We start from the raw sequence: 24,827 nt of genomic DNA on the forward strand, positions 1-24,827 counted from the left end.
TGGCCAGGCTGAAAACCGAGGGCCTACCTTAGTTCCACAGAGAAAGGGTCCAGGAGGCACTGGTGAGCCCAGAGCCCCAGCTGACTCCCTCTTCTGAGAGACAGCCATCAGTGCCTCTTCCTGACCAGGTAATTTCCCATGGAAGCCAACTGGACCAAAACATTTCCCCAAACTCTGAATGGTGTGCCCAAAAAAACTCCATGCAGTTATAACATCCAGGCAAACGTGAGGTATGATGATTACTGCCACCACCAGCACCTGCCTGGAACATTCTAATTCTACCTTTGGAAATATTCCATTTTCCTTGGAACAAGAAAAAGAAAATACCCCCTTTTGACCACCTATCTCAAGTCATCTTTAGAAACACAGAAAAAATGCCAAATTCCCTGTTACAAAAATTAACGAGATCTTTGAAAAATACAACAGCTCTTAGATATTCACCCAATCAGTTGAAAGGACGTATATGACCTTGCCTCGGGGCCTCCTCCAGTAGCAACTTTAGAAATATGGATATCAGGAAGACTGCCCCTCCCAAAGTTAGCAGGCCAAGAGAAATGGTTGTGGACAACTAGGACTTCTCCCAATCATGGCCCATGTGTTCCACTCTCAGAGAAATGGCTCCCTCTACTGAGCTTTTGAGAAACAACAACTTCCAGGAGCAGGTAGGATCCTTTTTTTTTTTTTTTTTTTTTAAAGATTTTATTTATTTATTTGACAGAGATAGAGACAGCCAGCCAGAGAGGGAACACAAGCAGGGGGAGTGGGAGAGGAAGAAGCAGGCTCATAGAGGAGGAGCCTGATGTGGGGCTCGATCCCACAACGCCAGGATCACGCCCTGAGCCAAAGGCAGACGCTCAACCGCTGTGCCACCCAGGCGCCCCTGGTAGGATCCTTTTAACATACATTCCCTGTCATCTCTGAGACAGGCCAGTGGTCAGGTATTAATATCACAATCTTACAGATAAGGAGATTGAGGGCCCAGAGGGTGAGGGGATCGCCTGGGGTTTCCAAGCTTGTCAGCTGAGCAGCCAGGTCAAGCTCTCTCCTTCTTTCACCAGCCCCACCCTCACGAGCTGAACATAGCCAGTGTCCTACCGGTACTTCCACTCCGTTCTTGCCAGCCAGCAGCCACTCCCAGCAGGCCAGGGCAGTCTCCATGCCATGCTCGTTGAACATCCGGAGGGGACCCCAACACAGATGATGAAGGAGCTGTGGGTCACAGTCTGCAACCAGACACATACTGTTCAGAAAAAGCACTAAACACAGACTGAACCCTTTGCTTGCCTCCCCAGGTAAACAAGACAGAGCACCAGGTGGGCCAACGATGGTCTTTTGTTTACTTCTACCCCTGAGAGACACCACACAGATCTCTACTGGGGGAGCCCCCGCTCACTAAGGAGAACAAAGGTAAACACTCATTTCCAAACAAACCCAGAGCCCCCGGCGCCTCTGCCCATTACCTTTGCTGCTGATGAGCATTGCTGTCAGCTTGAACATAGCCTGCGTGTAGTGCGGAGGACTGCTGAGGTCTAACGCTGTATTCAGCTCCTGGACCATCATTTTGTTCAGGTCCGATATCTGGCCTGTGGCATCTGAGAACCGAATCATTCCATACACCTGCAAGAAGCAAACTTGTCAAGAGGCACATGTCATCCACGCACACGGACAAGGCCTGACCAGAGCGTCACTATCTCAAACGAGAGCTTGTGTGTGTAGAGAGTGACAGGCTCATTTCAATGAAGCTACCATTGCTCACACTTTGGGGGAACTTCTCTTTTAGCAATGCATATTGGCATTCCCTTCATTCTAGATGGTCCTTGAAGGCAGAGACCTGGTCTTGCCAATTTTACATTCAGCACTGAATCCGGGGTCTGAACCACAGTAGGGTTGCATGATGTGGACTGATTAAATACAGTTCTTTCAGAGTCAATTAATGACTCAAACGAGAAGACCAGCCTCACTATTCTTAAAGTTGCACATCATTTTTTCCCCCAACAAAAGCATGCTGCTCTCTTATCTACCAGACTTGACTATATAGAAAGGATCTGACTCCTTCCAAAATCAAACCTACTGTCAAAGACAGACTTCCTCCCACCACCGGGGTGTTCAAAATAGGTGGAACAGGCCCTCAGAGCAATTCCCAGCACCTGGGAATGTAGGGTCAGTGGCAGTCTAGGGTCAGAGACCAGGGGCCCCCCTGCTGAGGGCCCACAGGAAGAGAAAGAGCAACTGCTAGAATGAGGAAGTCGTACGGAGGGGGGGACCCCACTTAGACGAGGCACCGATGGAATCGCAGGGGCCTCTGAAATGGTGTAGACGAGCTTCTGTGTTTTATAGATTCAGAAACTGAGGCCCCAAGAGGTGAAGTAACTTGCCAGGCCGAGCTAAAGTGTGGCATGGTGGGAGAAAGCCCTCATGGTGAGATGTGGTTCCCAATCCAGCTCTGCTTATGTGACCTTGGCAGGTTACTTTATTTCGAGTTTCCTTATCTGTAACGTTGGAATAATAGTACATAAACCTCACCAACTGCCCCGATAGTGCACGGCACTCAACAAATGTTTGCTACCACTTAAAAAAAAAAAAAAAAAAAAGAAGTCCGAGAAACAGGATGCTTCAGCATGGCGGGAGTGTGTGTATGTGGAATCGCCCTCCTGCAGCAGTGGTGAGTGGCCACATACATGCTCCAGACGGTGCTGGTGAGGCCCAGGGCCCATGCTTTCAAGTCCCCCTAAAATGACCGAGTTCCAGACCCCGAGTGCATTTTCCACTGGGTGGGAGCTGACTGACATCAGAGCAAGAGGACACCTCGACGGCCCTGGGACACAAGGGCAGGAGAAGTACCTCGCCCGCGTAGCGGTTGCGTAGATTCAGGGATGCCATGAAGTTGGAGTAATCTTTCTTCACACAGGCCGGGCGCTCTGTTAGCTGAGTTGCCTACAGACAGATATCAAGAATTATTTCAGGCCATTGCCATATGTTTTTCTCATGTTCACCATGGCTAAGTCTAAGTCCAATTAAGAAGTCAAGTTTGGATCCAGGGGTTATTAAAAATCTTCAGTGCTAGCAAGCTAATAAAACAAAATACTTTAGAACAGCCTCCAGTCTGATACGTCCCATGGAAAAAAGATGAAAAAAAATCTTAAAAGTATGAAAAATTTTCTCTGGAAGGCAGCTTGTGATATAGCTTCAATTTCCCGCCCTGATTGCTTTCATCCCCAGTGGTGAGCAGACCTTTGCAAAAGACATAATCACCAGATCATTGTGAAAATCATCGTAACCTACAATGAAAATGCTGTGAAGTTAGTGCTCCCGGGCTGTCTCCTCTGTGAGTGTGTGCTGGTGTGTGAATGTGACTTGAAGATGGTGAAGGGTGAGGTTGAGAGCATGGTGTCAGAGTAAGCAAAAGCCAGCAGGGGCTCAGAGACACCCAATAGCTGCCACCGGTCTAATGCGGGTCTAACAGCAGAAGACAAAAGGGGCGTACCCTTGAGTACAGAGGCAGGCCACAGAAAGGGGAAAGTATTTGCAGATCACGCCTCCCACCTCCTCTGCTTCAGCTTCAGCACCCCAGCCCACCTCCCATCCCTTGGAGTCCTGAGGACTGCTCTCCCTAACCCTGGCTGGTCACTGCTACCATGCTCTCCAGCTATCGTGCTGCCCAGCATCGTCTAAGACTATGAACATGCACCAAGGATGACCCCTTTCCATTTCCCTTTAGCACCTTTTACTACAAGCCAACACAACCTATCCACTTCTTGACATACGGATGTTACTGGGGAAATGAATCTCTCAACTGTTGAATTTTGAGGGATTGTTTTTTTGGGGAGGGAGCAAGTGGTTGGGTAGAAAGACGGTCAGGGGAAGAAAATATGAAATTTGGGGGAAAAAACCATAAGAACAAAGATACATGATGTTCTCCTAAAATTATTAAGCTAGTTTATTTTTCAAAAGGCCACGTAAAATTGCTTTATGTTTTTTGGAGACAGTGTGGGCTGTGGCATCAAGCAGGCCTGCACTGAAACCTAGCCCTGCCACCAACCAGCTATGAGGCCCTAGAGAGGTCGCTTGCTGTCCCTTAGCCTGAATATACTCCCCTGCAAAATGGGGAAAACAGTGGCCTTCTCACCAGGCAGAATTGCGTTCAGGCTCAGGCAGCAACTGCATTGGCAGGCCGCAGTGCAGGCCACCTCCATCCTCTGGGTAACTACTCTGACTGCTCCGGCTCACGTGCCTGGTGCACTGTGACGTGGAGAACGACCCTGCAGGGCTTTCTTGACAGTCTCGATGCAGCACAACCCACCAGCCTGTAATCATGCTTCTGAAACAGCCCCCTGGGAGGGGTGCTTCCCTGAGTGCCATGTGATGGGGAGAGGTCACTCTGGGGGCCAGAATGCTTCTGTGCTTTTCATGGAGCAGGGGCAGCTTGGCCAGGATCTCCAGTACAACCAACAGTCAGAAGACACCAATGAATATATTCTTTCTTCTTTGGAAACAGAAAAGGGAAAACCAAACCTAAATCTCTTTTTCTAAAGAAACAGATTTAAATCTTTTAGGCAAAATTGACCTCTTACAAGCCAGGTGGCTAGAGCCTATAAGAGGACCAGGAGTTGTCAAATGCATTCTGAGTAGTCCCCAATTCTGGCCTCTGCTTGTGTCCTCCAAGTGGTGGAGAGACCCAGGTCAGGGAGCTCATCTCATGCCAGTGGGCCTGGCCTGTCAGCCGAGGGTGCGCTAGCTGTGTCTGCAGACGCTGGTGTCTTCAGAGAACATGGAGTGACCTCTGGTGAGAGCTCCAAGGAGGGCATGGGACGTGAGAAGACACTGGCTACCTCTGGCACTTCCCCAGGCCCACCACAGAGGCTGAGGGCCCTCAGTTCTGCCTAATGGACTCCCTTCTTCCCACTGAGAGTCATGGCCATGGTGAGAAGTCACAGGGCCATCCTCCCTCCCTGGTGCTCAGCCTCTGTACCCCTGCCCTATCACGTCCTTAAAAGACAGGTGGGAGCCTCCCCACCTCCCCGTCCTGAGAGAGTTAAGAAGCACAGAGTTAAGAAGCCTACAGCTATACCTGATTGGGACAGACAGACGCTGTGCTAGGCCCTAAGTCTGGGAGACACCACCATGCAATGCTGCCAGACAGATCACCTGTTGTCAGTCTGTTGCTTCACTACTAAACTTTGATTTAACTACGAAATACTCTAAAGGAATCCTGAGCAGAACAAGACAAAGCTGAAGATACGTATGCACGTGCGCTCTGGCACCGGCCGAAACAGGAAAATCCAGCGAATGTTTCCAATCAACATGGCTGTAAGATAATGCTGACCATGTCTCCCAGAGCTCAGTTTCCTTCCTTGTGGATACACAGAAATCCAAATCTGATATCATTAATGAATCAAGAAAACACAGTAATGTTCTACTGCCCAACTCTGTCTGAACTTGGGACTCTGATCCGCCGACTGCCAGCACAGCTGCGCGTGTGACACGTGGGGGCCCAGGTGCTTTTGGGAAAAGCGCCACATCAGCTCTGGTCTTTCCCTCCCCCTGCGGCTCCCAGGGCTGAAGGAGATTCCTGCTCCCCAGAAGACGCACACATACCCCAAGAGTGGTGTTCTGCTTGTTGTAGCCGGCAAAGTGAAGGATGCTTTCGGTGGCCATGGCCAGCCCCGTGTGCTGGGACAGTCCTGACACCCAGTTCTGATGCTTGTTCAGATATTCCTGAAGTCAGACAAAAAAGGGCTGTTTTATTTTCAAGGTATGTGAAGGAGTAAACACTGGTTCCGACGTTGGGTCCGTGCCTTGCTGTGGGAACGTCAGTCAGTCAAAGCCCTCTCTGTGACAGGCTACTGCTCATGTGTGAACGAGGATGATTCACCCAGAGTGGCCGGCACACACACCAAACGTGAGAGGACCGCTTATTCTTTTAGCACATTCTTGCTGACAATCTGCCCCCGGCCAAGTGCCGTGCTCCCCAGAACACAGAGCGGCAGAGTCCTGGTCCTGCTGTCAACATGCGGGCAGGTCTCCTTCCAGAGCAGCCCTGCTGTGAAGGGGCAGCCTGACGGGCAGCAGGAAGGCAGAGCAAGGACCTGAGTCTGCCCAGCCAACCGGTGGAGGGGATGCTGGGGCAAAGGGACACCTGGCAGGGCTGGGAGATGTGAAAAGGCCTTCTGCTCTGGGGACCATCAGGGGTCAGGGGTCAGCACTGCAGAAGCAGCAAACACAAGGGGCTAGATGGTAGGTGGCAAGCCTGGGCCAGAGATAGGCCAGGTTCGAAAGGCCTTGTGTGCCGGGTGAGGGAGTTCAGGGCGGGAAGTCACAGGACTTCCCTCAGGAAAGTGCACGAGCACTGACTTACAAAACTGTGTCACTGGTTTTGGAGCGTTCATGGAGCCCCCAAAACCCAACCATGGACCCCATGGTGATGGGGAATGGCTAATGAGCAGAGGTAGTGGGGAGGTGCGCTGGGCAGATTTGCTACAGACACTGGCCCGCCATGGTGGGCGGCAGGGAGGATGGTTCAGGACAGGCTGAGGCTGCCCACAGGAAGCCCAGGCAGGATGGGGACACTACGGTTGGGCAGTGAGGGCCGGATGGCAGGTGGGGTGGGGTTCAGATGGACTAGATGTGCAGGGGGAAGGGAAACAGGGCTTGGGGCAACACCAAGGGGAGGTCTGGTAGAAGCATCAAGACCAGTGCAAACCTCTGCATCTTCCACTCCCTTCCCAGGCCACGCTTCAAGAAATACATAGCTCTCCCTATTATAGGCTTTTGTTTCATGAACCTTTTTAGAAATGAAAGGGGGCTTCCCCTCTTTAGACCTTAGCCTTGGGGAGCTGAGGCCCCTCTCCTCCATGTGAACCTATATATATTTCCTAAAGATGAACAGTTTGAGAAAGTATATATATATATTTCCTAAAGATGAACAGTTTGAGAAAGTGCCCCAGCCTAAAGAGTACCAGTGTTTCCACTAGACACTGACAGCTGTCAAGCTACAGGCATGGCCTAGTTACAAGGCCCACCTCTAGGGGTGCCTGGGGGCTCAGTTGTTAAGGGTCTGCCTTCGGCTCAGGGTGTGATCCCAGGGCTCTGGGATGGAGCCCCGCATCAGGCTCCCTGATCTTCTGGAAGCCTGCGTCTTCCTCTCCCATTCCCCCTGCTTGTGTTCCCTCTCTCGCTGTCTGTCTCTCTCTCTGTGTCAAATAAATAAACAAACAAACAAAAAAAGAAGGCCCACCTCTGCGCAGCTTAGCTGCTGGGTGCCTAATGGAGGGTTCCTTTTTTTTTCTTTCATTTCCCCAATTGCTCTAACCTCACTGCTCCAACACCTTTGTGGAAGGAGGAACAGTACAGGGTGCTAGGCACCGCCACTGGGCTCTTGCAAAATGCATTTCCAAACAGCCTCCAAGGCTCTTGGGGCTAGCTGTTCTGTCCTTCCTGGACTCCAGACCCAGAAACATTTTGGAACTAGGTTTATCCTGACGAGTGTTGCTGAGGTCAACTTGACACGCTTCTCTTGATGCACCTTCTATTAAGCCAGATTTCTTCTACTGGGATTTTTCTTATCTTTCATCCCTTTTGAGGTGACTTTTTCCTCTCACATATTGTGGTATTTTTGGTCCATCTCTGCTTGACCGGAACAATGGCTCACCTTGCAGTTGTTTGTGCTCGCGAGCCAGTGCTTTGGTCTGAAAAGGCTCACATGCCACTCCACATGCACCTGGACAGGGCTCCACCGGGACAGCAGCCTCACCCCAGCTCCGGCGTTTGGCAGAGGCGCTGCGGCTGGACTGCCAGGCCTCCCTGCGCATCATGTCGCCTCTGCCCGTCTTGTAAGCAGCCCCAAGTCCTACCATAAACCTGGCACCTAACTGGTGTGAGTGGCCAGGTTCCCTGGGCCCGCCTGCCCACGGATCCCACTGCACCTGCCCCCCTCACCCACGACCAGCACCCTTACCCCCCAAGGTGTACCCAGAGCAGCCTCTGAGGCTTCTGTTATTCTTAGGCACTAGACTAATGTTTTTGGTCTGTGTTTATTCACACTAGTGCTATTTGTATTTCAGGTTTGCTGTGTCTGTTAAAGCTCTCTGGATCACTGGAAGGAGCATAACAAAATTGCTTTTTGGTGCTTTCAGGGAAGTACCTGTAAGTGGGACTTGGTGACTGTAGGGGCCCACTTCATCGCCTCCTGCAGGATCATTCCACAGCGCGCAGCAAAGTCCTTCACGATGCTCTGGAAGAGGGTGTAATCAAGCTGAGGTCAGTGTATTTGGGCTGTCAGAGGATGCCAGCTAGACTGTAGTTAGCTTCTGTCAGGGGCTGAAGTGCATCCCCCTAAAACCCACGTGTTGAAGCCCTAGCCCCTCAGAATGTGACAGCATTTGGAGATGGAGCCTTTAAAGAGGTGATTACAGTGAAATGGCATCGTATGGGTGGGTCCTCATTCAATCTGACTGGGGTCCTCCAAAAAGGAGGAGATTCGGACACAGGCACAGAGGGAAGACGTGAGGACACAAGAACACAACAGACATCTAAAAGCCAAGGAAAGAGGCTTCTGAAGAAACTAACCCTGCCGACACCTTGATCTCAGACTTCCAGGCCCCAGAACTGTGAAAAAATAAATTTCTGTTGTCTAAGCCACTCAGTCTGTGGCACTTAGTCATGGCAACCCTAGCAAATGATTACAGTGATCATGTTCCAACCCCAAGGCTCTGGGTAGGGGTACAGACAGCCTGGTCTGTAATCCTGGCGTAAGGTGGCAGGGTCTACACTCAGTGCTTCACACGGCCACTGTGGGGGCCTCATCACCGTGTGGGGAACTTCCTGCTGGCAGCTGGTATGGCTGGAGGCCCCGAGGCTGGAACATGACCCGGCCCCAGGTCTCAGCTGAGCTTCGATCTGCCGCAGCGAGGGCTCCGAGTCAGACCTCGCACAGCACATCCTCCTTACCCGGAGCTACTTCCTCCATCTATTTCCCACAGTGCCGCACAAAGCCGAAGTCATGTTACTCAACTACCACAATGAGAGTCTGCACACCTCACAGCAGTGAAGCTCGTCTGACAGTCATGCTTGCTTGTGCAGCTTTGAGACATTATGAACTGACAGGTAGCTGAGCCAAGAAAGGGCACAGAGTCAGCACGGCTTAGGGGCAGGAGCAGGCCGGGCAGGCAGACCAACCTGGGAGTGAGTCAGCACCGCGCTCATATTGTGTGACCCTGACAACCGAGCCTTTCTTACTTGTGGGCTGGGGCCCACAGTGCTCACACCTCAAACTGCTGGGGACCAAATGACACAATGTGTGCAACGCGCGGCCCTGACACTGGAGAGGGCAATGCAAATGGCCCTTAATAAGGGGATGGTTGCCAGCCTACCTCTCGGGCTTCATAGGTGTCCGGAACAGTAATCCGATAGGGGGCATCAGGGATGTCGTAGTATGGCTGGTCCTTGTGAATGTCCTGAAAACACAACAAGCCTCCCTCTTCCAAACCGCCTTCCCCGCGCACCTCTGCAGAGCTGGGCCTCCAGCTCACACTGGGCAGCAGTGTGTTTGCTTCCCTTCCCCATACTTGTCTGGTCTGTGATGGACTTCCAAACTTGCTGCAGCTCATTGGGAAAGGCCAGGGTGGGATCTGGGGTCCCCACCCCCCATGTGGCCACTTGTAGCATAAATTAGGCTCAGGCTTAAGGCAGGGACACTCACAGCACTCAGCGACAGTGACAGGGTCTGGAGGATGTCCAGCATGGTCTTCAGCACTGTCCCGCTCCAGAGCAAGTGGGGAAACCTACACCAAGAGCCATGTCTCAGGGTCTGGGAGCCAAATCTTCAGCTCCTTAAAGTGCCGCCTCGAGGGGTGGGGTGGGGTGGGGTGAGGTAGGAGCCCCACCTCCTATTGCCCAGCTGAGGGTCAGAGGAGGTCAGGAGGCCTCCTAAGCAGGGTACTCAATCAGAAACACCCCCAGTCCCACTCTTCAGGGCCCAAGCATGACTCCACGTGACCTGCTCTCAACCAGACACCAATCGTCTTGGTTATACATTGGTCAGGCCACACTCCCTCACTCCCCAAAGTGACCCTCCCTGTTTTTGACCAGGGCTTCTTAATGTTTTCATGTGATGGCACAAATAGAAAATGGTGGTATTTGCATGACACCCTGGGGCAAAGAGAAGAAGCTGCTCCTAAATGCGGTGGTCAGTGTTGAGGGGAGCCAACTCTGCACACCTGGGACTCATCGTGGCCCACTGCTTAGGAGGTCCAGCTCAGACACATGTCATACGTGTGTTGCACTTGCTTTCTGGCCCTGCCTAGACCAGGCACACAGCACCTCCAGCATGGCTGTTTGCTGCCTCTGGCCATTATACGGCAGACAGGCGGGCCCAGCCCACCTCTGAGGGTTCTCATCCATGTGGGGGCGTGTCCCATGACAGTCTGTTTGGCTCCCAGCACAGAGAGCCTGGAGTGGAAAAGGATCCATGTGGGCTCTCCTTCCTCTCTGAGGAGCCTGGAAGACACTGATTTGACCAGGCACCTCTGACTGGGCTCTGGGGTGGGAGATGTCACTTAGGATGGCTGTGAGCTTCCCAGAGTGAGCCCAGAGAGGCCCTGCAGCAGAGGAGGGTGGGATGCAGAGACACAGGCAGGTGACACCCCTTGTCAGGAGATGCACTGTAAGTAACATCAATAGCTCAGAATAAGTGGAGGTTTCAGGACCAAACTTCAGACCCTGTAGCAAATTCCATGACATCCTGAGGGAGGCTGCATTGCCACCTGAGAGTTTAAATTCTGACTCCAATTTTTCTGCACTGATAGTGTAAGAATGGTTCTTCCCTACATTCCGAATCGAGAAGTTTACACACACACACACACACACACACACACACACACACAGGCCATCAGAAGGCAAGCGAGCTTACTTATCCACCAGACCAGACAGATACTTGTCCGCTACCCTCCGTATCCTCTTGTGAATGTGGTTGAAGTTCACTAACAGAAACTGCGCGTGCCGCTCCAGCTCCTGCTCATTCTCCTTGGTCTTAGCCTGGAGATTCAGAAGAGACAGCTACAACAGGTGCCTTCCACGTGCCTCGGGCAGACACACACACACACACGCCCCGACAAGGCTTACTTTATCCGCCATCATGTTCAGGAAGGCATCAAATACTTTGTCTGCAACAGCAATCACACACTGCATCATCCCTGAAACGAGGAGGAGGTTTCCACAGGTCAGGAGCATCAAGGGAAAGGGACCAATCCCAGCTATTTTCAAAATATTTTGTTTGGAAAAGATTTTGGACTAAAGAGGAATGGCAGAGAGAGCACAGAGCTCCCACATACCCTGCACCCAGCTTCTCCTGATTTTAGTAGTTCTTTTGTCAAAACTAAGAAGCTGACAGCGATACAATACTCTTACCTACATTTCAGGCTTTTTTCGGATTTCCCGTTTTCCCACTAATGTCCCTTTTCTGTCCCAGGATCCAATGAGGATGCCATGCGGCACTGCCAATCAGGTCTCCTTAGTCTGCCACAATCTGTGTTGATTCCCCAGTCTGTTCTTGCCTTTCATGACCTTGACACTTCTAAAGAGCACAGGCATTTTGTAGGATGTCCCTCAGTTTAGGTGTGTCTGATGCTTGCTCATGATTAGACTAAGGTTACAGGATTTTAGGGAAATCCCACAGAGGTGAAGTGACCTTCTTGTCATATCGTGGGGTGGGGGGTGTGAAATCAGTATCTCCTACTGCTGGCGAGGCTGACCTTGATTGCTCAGGTATAGTGGTGTGTGCCAGGTTTCCCACTGGCCAGTTACTATTTCTCCCTTTCCATGCTCTACTCTTCAGAAGGCAGTCACTGCATCCAGCCCACACTCGGGGAGGGGAATTAAGCAGCAGCTCCTAAAGAGAATGTGGGTGTAAGTCAAAAACACCACAGTCACCGAGAAATGCTCTGGGGAAGATACTTTGAGCTTATGCAGACATGTCATTTCTCTTTAAGATGTTGCCCATTGGCTTTCGCACCTGTCAGTGGGCTCTGCCTGCAGCAGGTATTCTGGTCTTACTGCGATTTTCTATTTTCTTCACTCTTTCTTGTTTTAGTAATTGGAATTCTTTTAGGAAGGCCTGTCCCTTCTTCCCCATGTTTCATTTGTTCAACCATCTAATCAGTACAGACTCATGGATATTTCTTTCTTTCACTGGGTTATAATCCTATACTGTTGTTATTTGTTTTGTTGCTCAAATTGTTCGGGCTTTGGCCATTTAGGAGCTCTTTCAGGCAGGCTCTCGTGTCCTTGTGACATGCCCACAGGACTTTCCTTTCCTTTTCTTCTTCTTCTTCCTCTCCTTTTTCTTTTTTCTTCTTCTTCCCCCCGCTCCCTTCACAAGATCTTCCTTTCTGGCACTGTGAGCTGTCCTAGGCTAATCCTGTATTTTCCCTGGAGCCTTGGCTCCCTTTACTGCAGGATGGTGTTTAGAAACCAAGACCCGAGCACCAGATGTGGTTGTTGCTGTCAGGGTGCAAAGCAGATTTTAAAAAGCAACAGCGGGTGGGGCGCCTGGGTGGCACAGCGGTTGGGCGTCTGCCTTCGGCTCAGGGCGTGATCCCGGTGTTGTGGGATTGAGCCCCACATCAGGCTTCTCCGCTCCCACTCCCCCTGCTTGTGTTCCCTTTCTCGCTGGCTGTCTATCTCTGTCAAATAAATAAATAAAATCTTTAAAAAAAAAAAAAGGCAACAGCGGGGAGCAAGCATCACAGTGCTGATGTCATTAAATGCCACTCGCCCTCCAGTGCTGTCCCAGTTACGCAGCGTCTTGGGGGTGGCTAAATGATAGGGCTGCAAGGTCAGCTGGGCAGAGACACTAGGCAGGCACTGTACCTCTGTGCCTCAGGCTCAGCCAGAGCCTGAAACATAAAGAGACATCACATATGTGTTTGTCATGAGGTTAAATGGGCCCCTGAAGCTCTCAGACCTGGAAAGTGATTTGGGTGACCTGGACAGATGCCCCAGAAGGGAAAGGCTGATCTCAAAGAAGTTGGGTTTAGTAGGTGAAATCTTGGTTTGGGGTGTGCTTAGTGTAATATCTTTTCATGTAACTCTTCGGAAACTGAAACTGTAAGTTCCTAATAAAAAACCATCAGATAGTGGTCAGATGTCAATGATGATCATGCAGTAGCCTCTATGGAGATTTTTACTTAAAAACAGCCACTTTCCTGTTTGTGCTTAAAGTTAGCTTGCGATTACCTTGGTCTCGGTCTGTACTGACTGACCAGGCAGCTGGCAGGCTACACAGCAGGAACACATGGAGGCTTGGCTCACACCTGCACAGAGGAGGTGCCAGCCATCCCCTTCGGGCTGCTAGATGCTTCTTATAACCTCTCTCCTGCTTGGTTCTGAAAACTCATCAATAACAAATCTCCAAAGACATCTTCCCACCTCCCATGTTTTAGGAGAGAAAGTAAGAGGAAAGTACACTCAGTAGGTACATATTTATTGGCTTAACCCTAAGTACCATACTCAGGACAAAAACAACCCATTTGGAAATCGTGCGGAAGAGTACAATGCACTGTCAAAATTAAGTGTCTGTAAAGTGTACATCAGTCCCCAGGGCAATTTAATTTCCTCTTTTCAAAAAATTTATTTTTATTTAAATTTTGTTAACGTATAGTGTATTATTAGTTTCAGAGGTAGAATTTAGTGATTCATCAGTTGCATATAACACCCAGTGCTCATTATATCAAGTGCCCTCCTTAATGCCCATCACCCAGTTACCCCATCCCGCCATGAATCTCCCCTCCAGCAAACCTCAGTTTGTTTCCTAGAGTTTCTTTCTTTCTTTTTAAACTTAAAAAAAAATGTTATTTATTTATTTCTCAGAGAGAGAGAGAGAGCACAAGCAGGGAGAGCGGCAGGCAGAGAGAGAAGCAGGCTCCCCACTGAGCAAGGAGCCAGATGTGGGACTCGATCCTGGGACCCTGGGATCACAACCTGAGCCGAAGGCAGACGCTCAACTGAGCCACCCAGGCATCCCATGTTTCCTAGAGGTTCTTCGTCTCTTATGGTTTGTCTCCCTCTCTGTTTTTATCTTATTTTATTTTACCTTCCCTTCCCCTATGTTCATCGTTTTGTTTCTTAAATTCCACATGAGTAAAATCATATGGCATTTGTCTTTCTCTGGTTTATTTTGCTATATATATATATATATATATATACATATATACACACACACACACACACACACACAAACACACACCGCATCTTTATCTGTTTATCTGTCAATGGATATCTGAGCTCTTTCCATATTTTGGCTATTATGGACATTGCTGCTATAAGTATTGGGGTGCATGTGCCCCTTAGAAACACAATGTTAGTATCTTTCGGATAAATACCTAGTAGTGCAATTGCTGGGTCATAGGGTAGCTCTATTTTTAACTTTGTGAGGAACCTCCATACTGTTTTCCACAATTTCCTCTTATGACACAGCAACAGAAAAACAGAGCTCAGAAGAGGATGACATTTGAGCTTTAGAAAGGTAGTTAACTGATTCTGTCTATAGATATTCTCATTAGGAGGCTGGCGAAATATGGCAGGTTCTTAGGCCCCTAAGGGTTGGCAGTCTCAATTTTTTTTGTTGCTTACCCCTCCTCCTTGAACCAAAGAAACTCAGGGTAACCCAACTGTCTAGCACAAAATAGCTGTTAAACAGACAATGGGTGGATAGACGAGGGGAGCAAATCAATGAACAGCTCAGCCAGCAGTTAACAGTGTCTCTACTGTACCCCCAAGTGGTCCTGGGGCATGTGTATGGGACCCTCTGAGCGTGGGGCCCCTCTCCTGTACCCTGCGCCCCAGTGGAAGAGGTTTCCTGGCGTACAAACTGCCTGCCTGCCTCTTCCACCTCCACCCTCCTCGTCCAGTCCTTCCCCGCACTGCCAGCAGGGGGAGCTTGCAAAACCCTCACACTGTCTTTCCTTGCCAACTCCGCAGAAAGAAATCCACCCACCCAATTTCCTAGCAGTCGTGCAGTAGTGTGAAAGGTTCTGTAAAGGACTCATTGGACAAAGGTCTGACATGAAACAGCACCTCGGAATCCTTGGGGTGATTTTAAAAATGATTCTTCAAGGACTGACTTTTCAACAATAGAAAAAAATGGTATCAGAATTATCTGGGGATTAATTCTCCATTGGCGAGAACAAATTGATAGATTCTTCAGTGTGCCAATGGCTTCTAAACATAAAAAGGATGCCTCACTACTAATTGTACTTAATAATAAATTTACTGATTTTAAGAATTCTCAATTAGCATTCCTCAAAATATTTACCCACATAGTTAATCAATCAAAACTAATGGATCTAGTGCACTCAGTTCCCTCAAATATTTAAGCCAATTATAAAATTGATCAAGTTTTTCTAAGCATTTCATTAAAACACAGGTCTAATATTTCAGTTTCTTAAATTTTTAAATACTTTAAAAATCAACACACAGACCAATAGAATGATGCTTAAAACCCATCAGCGTTCTTGTACTAAAACCGGTCAAACAGTGACTATACTATGTGCTTAATGTTTTCTCTTTGCAGTCTCAATTTTAATAACTCTTCTTATTTTTATTCCTATTCTTATCTTAGGTTTGCCTCACTAGAATTTCAGTAACTCTAATATTTTTATACCACTGGAGAGTTTCATTTATTTGTTTTCCCCAGAGTCTGGTGCTTTTAGGACTGGTTGTAGCTGAGACCCTCTGTGCCCTCAGGATCTGAGGACGTTTGCATCACTGGACTTGCAAGTCTTTGCGTTTCATACAGATTTCCTTATTCTGAATCTTCACCAGAAACGATGCAGTCCTTAAATTGGGTGTGGCCCATGGGTCCTGATCTGCTGCCCTGACATTCTGGCCTGGCCTAAAGCACTGCTGGAAGCGTTCGTTCATGGTCCTGAGTGGGGTCTCCTTATGGCCAGCAGGACTAGTGAGGCATGGAGCCCCTCACAGAAGGTCTGGGGCTGTCCCCACAGCAAGCTCTTTCACGGCTACTTTCAGTTAACAGAGTACCTTTAACTGGCTACTCTGTGGGACGCCTCTGCCCCGTCACCTGCTGGGCACCCTTTCTACTTGGTCACTCTTGGAGGCCAGGCGTGACTTTATTGCAGGTGCCAGGCCTCTTTCTGGACTGTGTGGCTCTTTCCTTGTGTTCCCGCTTCCCTCATTATACAGGAGAAACAACTACCTCTCTCTACTTCACAAATACTTAGTGGAAAAAACCAACATCTTATAAATACATATATCCTATATATTATGTATTATTGTTACATATTACACATTATATCTGTTGCTTTGCTAAAATATGTAGGAGATCATATGTATATATATCTTAGTGTAGTTGGATATACACATTATCCCAGTTTATCTGCCCTTCTTTTAAGCAAAATAATAAAAAAACGAATTCATGTTCAAATTATGATACTCTGTCCACTGGGAGCCCTTTGAAATTGGTTCTTGGTGCTCCTAGCCTGCTCTGGACATTTAAAAAGCATGACTGCTCCCTGACCATAAAAACGTGCTCTAGGTCCGTCAATGACCATGTGAGGAGCCCAGGATTCTTTCAGCATGGGACAGTATTAGAGACTGAAATCTGGGGGCTGGAGCATACTCAGTCACTGAGGTGGACAGGAGTGATGCTCCTGAAGGCTCGATGGGTATAAGGATATATATTTTATACTGATCTTTCCAATGCAGTGTGTAACTTCATGAAACTATTTTCTTCACGCAGAAAGAAAACTGACAGTACTATTCCTTTTTAGACTACTAAAGCTCATTTCGTCATCAGAGTACCACAACAATGAACTTACCAGACTTGTCCTTCTGAATAGCTTTATCTTCAAAGTAGCAGAACATGACCTGGAAGCGGTCAGGATCTGTTGAGCGCAGTACCCTAGCGAGGAGAACAGTTTTGAGTAAATTTTGAGAAATCCAGGCCCTCTCTATCACAGACCTGGTATTGCCCAGAACTGGTGAGGCTGTGAAGAACCAATAACCTACGCCACTTGAAGAGTCATACGCTCATGCAGACTTTCTGGAGGGAATTACCCACCGTGTATCATGATATCCCCACATTGTTCCATCCAGCAACCCAGCACTAGTGATAGATCTTAAGGGTTACGTGCATAAGGGTCCTAACGGTGCTGGCTAAATGTCCATCGATAGTCGGCTACACCAAAGTACACCCATTTAATGGCACATCCTGGAGCCACCAAAATGAGAGATAGCTCCGCGTGCACCGCTAAGAAAAACATCCAAGATGCACTGTTCTATGAGACAGCAAGGTGCAGGGGAAGTGGGTACAGCGTGAGGTCAGCGGTAGCTTTCCGAAAGGCCTCCAGGCACCTTCTATGTGTGGGATAAATATGTTTGCATTTACAGAGAATTTCTAGAAGGGAAAGTAAAACTATCAAGAGTGGGCATCTCTGGATTCAGAGCCAGGAAAGTGACATTTGTATTTTTCATCGTTAGCATCTTCTGTACCACCCCAATGTTTTCCTTCTCTTTTTTATTTTATGTACCGTTTTTACTTTTATAGTAGCTGTTCGGAGTCTGGGGGCTCCACTAAGATAGTGGGGCACGTGTGTACACAGGCAAGCGCTTGGTGGAGTGCGTCTGTGGGCTTCTGCACCAACCTTTTGTGAGTCAAACCTTAGTAGGGCAGGCTGGGTGGCTTTAAGCACATACGTTCTTGAGCGTTCAGGTTCACACAGCTTTTACATAATTTCTTACATTGCCCACTTTGCTGGTTTTCTGGGTTTTTTTAAAGATTTATTTAGAGACAGAGATTGAGAGAGAGAGTGCAGGCGGGGGGGGGGGGGGGGCACAGAAAGAGAGGGAGACAGCATCCCAAGCAGACTCCCACTGATCACGGAACCCGAGGTGGGCCTTGATCTCACCACCCTGAGATCGGGACCCAAGCCAAAACCAAGAGTTGGGTACTCAACTGACTATGCCACCACGCGCCCCCACTTTGCTGTTTTAAAGCTCTCCTAATAGCCAGTTGCTGGGAGCCTAAGCCAGGTTCCTGCCTAAAGGCTTCAGGGCTGCTTCTCCATGCTAACAATGCTCTCAGAGGCCTGTCAGGCAACCTGGGGTAGGAGCTGGGCTCTTGGGAGCTGCCTGTGGGGCTGTCCCCTTAGGGTCTTGCTCTACCAACCCACTCCACAGAGTGTCCTGAGAACCTGAGAACCCCATTCATGGGCACCCTTGTGGGGAAGCAGGAGACAGCCCTGTCTGTGGGCACATGAGGCTGAGAGGGTCCGGAGACATTTCTTGTAGCCATTCAACCTCGGAGCAAACCAGGTTTTTGGTCTGTGTTGGTTTGCTTGTTTTGTTTTGGTTGGTTTCTCTTTCAAAATATATACTTTATAAAAAGGACGAGAGCAAACAGTACTAACACACAATAGGGAATGTTCGTGGGATCAGTGGTTTTCCTCTCCATTGATTTCCAAGTTTATGTGTAATGTTCTTGTATTGCTTTTATTTAAAAAATTATAATGAAAAAAGCAAGGAAAGGGGCGCCTGGGTGGCACAGCGGTTAAGCGTCTGCCTTCGGCTCAGGGCGTGATCCCGGCGTTCTGGGATCGAGCCCCACATCAGGCTCCTCGCTGGGAGCCTGCTTCTTCCTCTCCCACTCCCCCTGCTTGTGTTCCCTCTCTCGCTGGCTGTCTCTATCTCTGTCGAATAAATAAATAAAATCTTTAAAATAAAAAAAAAAAAAGAAAAGAAAAAAGCAAGGAAGGTCAAAAGTTCCTTGGCTCTATGAGACTCTGGGGGAGAATGGGTCACTAGTTTTCAAATTCTGCTCTGTTGTGGCACCCTCAGGCTACCAAGAGGCAGGGAGGAGGGGACAGGACAGGAAGGTAGATGCTCACTCCACTTACCCAAAACAGCCTTAATCTATTTTATATGTTGGGCTTCTGAGCAAGAGTTCTTTTACCAGAGGGTTTCATGGCACCAAATAAAGTTTAAAATAGTGGCATTTACCAAATATTCCCCCTCTTAAGAACTAACACTTTCTTTTTCAAACCATTTGGTAAAGTTTTTCTATGACTTATTGCACTATCCTGTGACTTGAACGAACAGGCAATGTGTAACCTGACCTTTCTTGACGACAGGGATGCATCACTCTGTAGCTGGTCTATTCAGCTGCAGCCCAGGGGAGCCTCAGGCCTTACCATGTGGAACTGCAGCATTTCACACAGGCAGCTGCGCTCTGAGCATCCCGGCTGCTTCTTCCAGCCATCAGTTATGAGAGGCAGCACGGCACCGTGCTTAACAGACTACATGGACCTCAGTCCAAATCGGGGATCATTACCTTGAGTAACTAACTTAACGGCTCGGTGTCTCAGTTTCCTCAACTGTAAAATGGGTATGTAACACTGCCTACCTCATAGGCTTGTTGGAGAGTGTGTCAATGCATGTAACTTAGCATAGTGCCCGGTATGGGATAAGCACTCAATCCATGTTAATATTGGTCTTCTCATGATGATGATTATTGCAGCTGTTAGGTCTGCCGTGGTTACACATGTATCCTGAGTGTCGGGTCACCTGTGAGGTTGTTTTGGGACAGGCCCCTTCCCACTTGCTATTTGCTGTTTGCATTCAGCTGTGGTCCTGGAAACCAGTGCAATGAATATGTTAGAACACGCTCAGTGAGGGCCGGTTCCTAACAGGGGCTCTTGCACAGTCAAATGGACTGAGTTTGCAACATCTATAGTGACTGCTCAGAAGCCTATTCCCCATAAGGAGAGGATGATAAGAGAGTTTAGATACCTGGGGATTTATAAGACGTGGTGTTTGGTGCCCACAAGGGAGGAGCACACAAGCAGAGCAGTTTTGGTTTTTGCTTTTTAAGAAAGCTTACATGTCTTGGGAGGAACTGAAGAGAGTCCCATGCCAAGAAGGTACGAAAGTTTAAAAATTAGCTCCAGTGTGGCTGTGCGGGGAGGCAAAGGCCTGGATACCTCATATATTCCAGCCGGTAAACAGACAGGAGATAGGTGGACATGGCGAAGTCCAGCTTGTTGATGAGGGCGGACACTTCAGGAGCAGGGTCCAGCAGGTTGATGATGGTGCTGCGGAGCTCGCTCAGTTCAGCCTAGGGGGAAAGAAACACTCAAGGGCTCACACAGGCACCCAGAGGGGAAGGCGGCCCTCCCCCAGGAGCCGTGGAGAACATGTGGTAACAAGGACAACGAAAGGATCTGGTCCTTGTTCACGATAGCTTAGCAAAACCCCTGCCCTGCATCATCTGTCCTTGGCAGAGCGAGAATCCTTACGGGGGTGACTGTGTCGTTTTTCATGGCCGAGTTATACTGGAGGACGGAGCGCAGTGGCTCTTTGCTGGGAAACGTGAGCAGGGGTGACTTGGTGGCTATTTCACAGACCCCCTCATACCATTCTTCTGGCCAGAGTCCTGCAAGAGAGTGCACATGAGTGAGACCACCATCTTACTTACTTACACCACTGCAGTGCAGGTAACGGTGACCATTTCTAGAATCGTGGGTCTTTTGTTTGAGCCAATAATCCCCAAAATGGGGTACAGAAATGAGTCTGTTTTCTAACTCGGACAGGTTTTTCCTAAGATACATAGAACTGTCAGAACCCTAAACTACACCTGGGAAGTGTAACATCTGCAATCACTTGTAGGAAGCAGCAGCTGAATTTGGACAAATTTTGAATGCATGCACATTCATAATTAGGTAGAGTCCTGCCTCACCTTTGTTTTCACTCTGCACTCTGTCTTCCCCACGAGAGTGACTATCCCCTTACCTGAGCCCTCTACTGCAAATCCCATCAGCACAGAATAGAGCCAGAAGTCCCTGAAGAGCTTTTGCAACCGAGGCTTGGCTTCTTTGATGGGAGGCAACCTTCGGGTTAGCTGATGCGCCAAGGACAGAAGGAGAAAAGGGGGTTATTTGCTGACAAGCCCTAAAACCTACAGATGCAAAATCAACCCCAGATTCATTCTCCAAGAATCAGTGAATCATTTTGGGTAGGAAAAGACACACTGAGCAGTGACTGACACTTCTTGATCAATTCACTGGTAAATACCCATTCAACAAACATTTATTGAGTAGCTAATGTGCACCAGGCACCACGCCTGGCAGGTGAAAAGCCCCATCCCTACAAAGAAAGGCCTTTCTGCTGAGTTTGGAGGCAGGTGAGGAAATTATCGCGGTGTGGCAGAGTTCCTGGAGAAGGTGTCATGGGTCTCAATGTTACCATGCAAGTAACCCTTGGCCTGGCAGAGAAGAGAGAGCAGCCCATCCACCCATAGGAGCATCAGGTCCAAAGCCTGGGCCTGGGGAGAGCATGGAGGGCTTGGGAGGCTGGAGCTCAGGTGAACAGCTGTGACTGGAGAGACAGGGTGATCGTGAGAAACCTTGTGGGTTGAGGAGAAATGGCTTTCAGATTTTTTCTGGCAGCACAACTTTTTCAAACAGTTGTCTTGGGCAGAATCCCAAGATTTAAAATAGGTAGAGGCAGAGTTGCTTAGGTGCAGGAGTGAGAGGCTGAGTCCCTGCATCCTTGCTCCAGATGGTGTCCTGCCCAGCATGAAGCAGGGAGTGGCTCACAACTTATGCAAAAATGTTAAATTTGTGCACAGCGCCTGTTGGACAAGCTGGTCCTCAAAGAACCCCCAGAGGATGTCGAGCTCCCTCCCTACAGTGATAATCAAGCTATAGTGAGGGGTCTCTGCAATCCACATAGTCATGAGAGCCAAGGACACAGAGGTGGGGCACATGATGACACCATGGCTGGGAGGGCGAGGCACAGCGAGATGGGTGCCTGCACCTGTGGCTGGTAGGATTATAAACTGATACGCTATTTCCTGGAAAGCAATTTGGTAAAATGCATCAAAAATTCTAAATATCCCCATCATTTCACCTAAAATCCTATCTCTAGGGATCTATCAAAAAAAATCTGATTTAGGCACAAAAATGTTGCAACATTTCTTAGAACAGAAATACAAAGAGAGGGGGGCCTGGGTGGCTCAGTTGGCTAAGCGGCTGCCTTCGGCTCAGGTCACGATTCCAGGGTCCTGGGATCGAGTTCCACATCGGGACTGCTTCTCCCTCTGCCTGCTGTTCCCTCTGCCTGCCACTCCCCTTGCTTGTACTCTCTCTCTCTGTCAAATAAATCAATAAAATCTTAAAAAAAAAAGAGAGAAAAGAAAAGAAAAATGAAGAGAAAAACACTAAACCTGAACAGGGCATTTATATAAGTTACGGTATATCAAAAATCGTATTTTCTGGGGCGCCTGGGTGGCGCAGTCGTTAAGCGTCTGCCTTCGGCTCAGGGCGTGATCCCGGCGTTCTGGGATCGAGTCCCACATCAGGCTCCTCCGCTGGGAGCCTGCTTCTTCCTCTCCCACTCCCCTGCTGTGTTCCCTCTCTCGCTGGCTGTCTCTGTCAAATAAATAAAATCTTAAAAAAAAAAAAAAATCGTATTTTCTAAGATTATTTGGTGACACAGGTAGAACTTACAATACGTCAAGTGAAAAAAATGCAAAATGTATATAACATGGTATAGATTTAAGGTATATGTATACAAATACATGTGCATAGAAAAAGAGGGGAAAACTCCAGTTGCATATTAATAATGATTATTTCTGGGTAGCTGGGTTGGCAGGAGTTTTGAGTTTCTTCCTTAACGTTGCCTGTACTTCCTGGAGTTCTGCCATAGATATGTTGCTTCCACAGTCACAGCGAGGGCACAGGTGCTGGCCTAGGGGTGGGCAGCATGCTGCATAGGAGAAGTAAGCAGCTTCTCCTCGAAAGCCACTAGGGTGCTGTGCCCTTGGAGACAGTCAGTCGAGATAGGGTAGGGGTGCAGCGTGGCCTGTGAGAAGGTGCTGAGGCCTGTGAGAAGCACTGGGGAGGGCAGCAGTGGACAGAACTGTCTCAAGGACACTGCCACTAAAGCACGCCTGAGGGGCTTCCAGCTTGCTAGTGGCCAAAGATGGTGGGTCTAAGGAAAAGGAGCTCTGGGACGGTCTCTGAGGTGATGGTACTCCCTAGGATAAGGTCCCAAGAGACGGTGGAGGCATGACGGGGTTCCCAGACCACAGCCTTGGCTTGGTGTTCAAGGTCAATGCAGCTAAGAGGTTCTGGTGGCCTATAAAGAGAACCTGCCTTTGATGGTTATGGTCAGGCTTTCAGAATGCTTCACTCCCAATCGGATCAGGGGCCCCAAGTGACTGAAAGGTCCAAAATGGTTTTGGAACAGTGAAAGAAAGTGACTGTTGGAAATCTATCTTCAATTTGTGATCCTACTACTCCTCACCCTGAGAAAGTCCTGCCTCCCTCCTAAGAACTAGGGCTTGGAAGTGCCCTACAGGTTCTCCCCGCACTGATGACTCCATCATACCAGCTGAGATGGCTCTGGTCCCCAGGAAGGGAAGACTATGGTGGAATCGCAAAAGACCCCAGAAGTGCTCTGAAGCAACCTCAGATAAAGACACGGTGTAGCCAGGCTGGTTAGGACTGTGTGCAGGAACACATTCCTATGCTTCAGGAAAGACACAAAGGAGTGAGGAGGTTCCAGAGAATGGAGGGAAGATGATGAAAGGGTCTTGTCTGGCCCCAAGACAGGACAGGTAAAGAGTTATAAGATAACTGACCTGCTCTCCCCTAAGAAGATCAAGGTCAGAGAAACAAAAGCCTGAAATAGATGAAGGAGTCCAAAGAGATATAACAACCAAATGAAGTGTAGGAACCTGACTGGATCCTGGATTTTAAAAAGCTATCAAAGAAGTCATGGAGAAATCCAACTGGGACTGGATGTCTGATATAAGAAGGATTGGTTTTCCCAGGTGTAACAGTGGTGCCAAGCAGGGTGGAGACACCCTCCCCCCCACCACCATTTAGGAGACCTAGCTCCAGCGCCCAGGGCTGAAGTGTTGTGACTCTCTCTACAATCCACCTTCAAATACCTCAGGAGACACCTGCGGGGTACACGCGCACACGGAATTAAGCAGATATGGCAAAACAGTAACTGTTTTATCTAGGAGGTTGGTATATGGATGTCCATTATTCAGTTCTTCCAGTTGCTCTGCATATTGTTCAATTTCATAATACAAAGTTGGAAAACATATCTAACCACAAGGCAAGCCTCGGAACTGGAAAGAAAACAATGGAGTAGATGTGACAGAAGGTACTGCTTTACAGTGGGGGCCAAAACGATACACCTCCAGTGGAGAACAGACCCAAAAATGTCAGAATTGTCAAGAAGGGCTGAAATCCAGTTTTTTCAAGAGTGGGTTACATGATCAGAAACCTAAATATGTAAGAAACATTATTGGTTAGTTTAAAATAACCTAAGCAATATATACTCATAGACAGGAAATTCCAGCAAAGTATATAGAGTAAAAAATGAACACTTTCCACCTGCCTCCCATTTTCAATGTTAAAAGTTGGCTGCACCTCCTTCCAGATCTTTTCTGTGAATAAACTACATACGGCGAGAGTGACAATAGCAAAGGTTTACTGAGCGTTGACTGGGTGCTGGGCGCCATTCTCTGTGCTTTCTGCACATTCTCTCATCATCTCATCTAATTTCCACAGCAACCTTATGCAGCAGCTATAACTACTGTCCTAAGTTCAGAGAGAACACAGAGGGTGGGAGGTGGGATTCCCACCAACGCGGCCAGCACAGCCTTGGAGAAACCCAGAGCAGATGGTGTGAGCACAGCGGCCATGCAGTGGGCCTAGGGGAAGACTTCCATGCAGAAAGAGCAGCCAGTGCCAAGGCTCCAAGAAGGGCCAGGCTTAGTGTGTGTGAGAACAAGGTGGAGA

At 48.7% G+C, this 24,827-nt stretch overlaps 1 protein-coding gene across 1 annotated transcript in view; it reads right to left on the minus strand.

The window, feature by feature from the left end:
- The window catches only part of PI4KA (phosphatidylinositol 4-kinase alpha), a 119,620-nt gene that overhangs the window by 27,587 nt on the left and 67,206 nt on the right, over nucleotides 1-24,827 (minus strand). The window contains exons 20-32 of the mRNA XM_040619547.1: nucleotides 20,800-20,908; nucleotides 20,307-20,443; nucleotides 19,992-20,125; nucleotides 16,833-16,915; nucleotides 11,119-11,189; nucleotides 10,907-11,031; nucleotides 9,698-9,779; nucleotides 9,369-9,452; nucleotides 8,141-8,230; nucleotides 5,596-5,715; nucleotides 2,842-2,934; nucleotides 1,461-1,617; nucleotides 1,096-1,223 (exon numbers count right to left, since the gene is read on the minus strand). Coding sequence (XP_040475481.1) covers nucleotides 1,096-1,223; nucleotides 1,461-1,617; nucleotides 2,842-2,934; nucleotides 5,596-5,715; nucleotides 8,141-8,230; nucleotides 9,369-9,452; nucleotides 9,698-9,779; nucleotides 10,907-11,031; nucleotides 11,119-11,189; nucleotides 16,833-16,915; nucleotides 19,992-20,125; nucleotides 20,307-20,443; nucleotides 20,800-20,908 — 1,413 coding nt within the window. The remainder of the gene's footprint in view (nucleotides 1-1,095; nucleotides 1,224-1,460; nucleotides 1,618-2,841; nucleotides 2,935-5,595; nucleotides 5,716-8,140; nucleotides 8,231-9,368; nucleotides 9,453-9,697; nucleotides 9,780-10,906; nucleotides 11,032-11,118; nucleotides 11,190-16,832; nucleotides 16,916-19,991; nucleotides 20,126-20,306; nucleotides 20,444-20,799; nucleotides 20,909-24,827) is intronic.

This window comes from Ursus maritimus, unplaced genomic scaffold (genome assembly GCF_017311325.1).
Source record: "Ursus maritimus isolate PB19 unplaced genomic scaffold, ASM1731132v1 scaffold_33, whole genome shotgun sequence".
Taxonomy (NCBI): domain Eukaryota; kingdom Metazoa; phylum Chordata; class Mammalia; order Carnivora; family Ursidae; genus Ursus; species Ursus maritimus.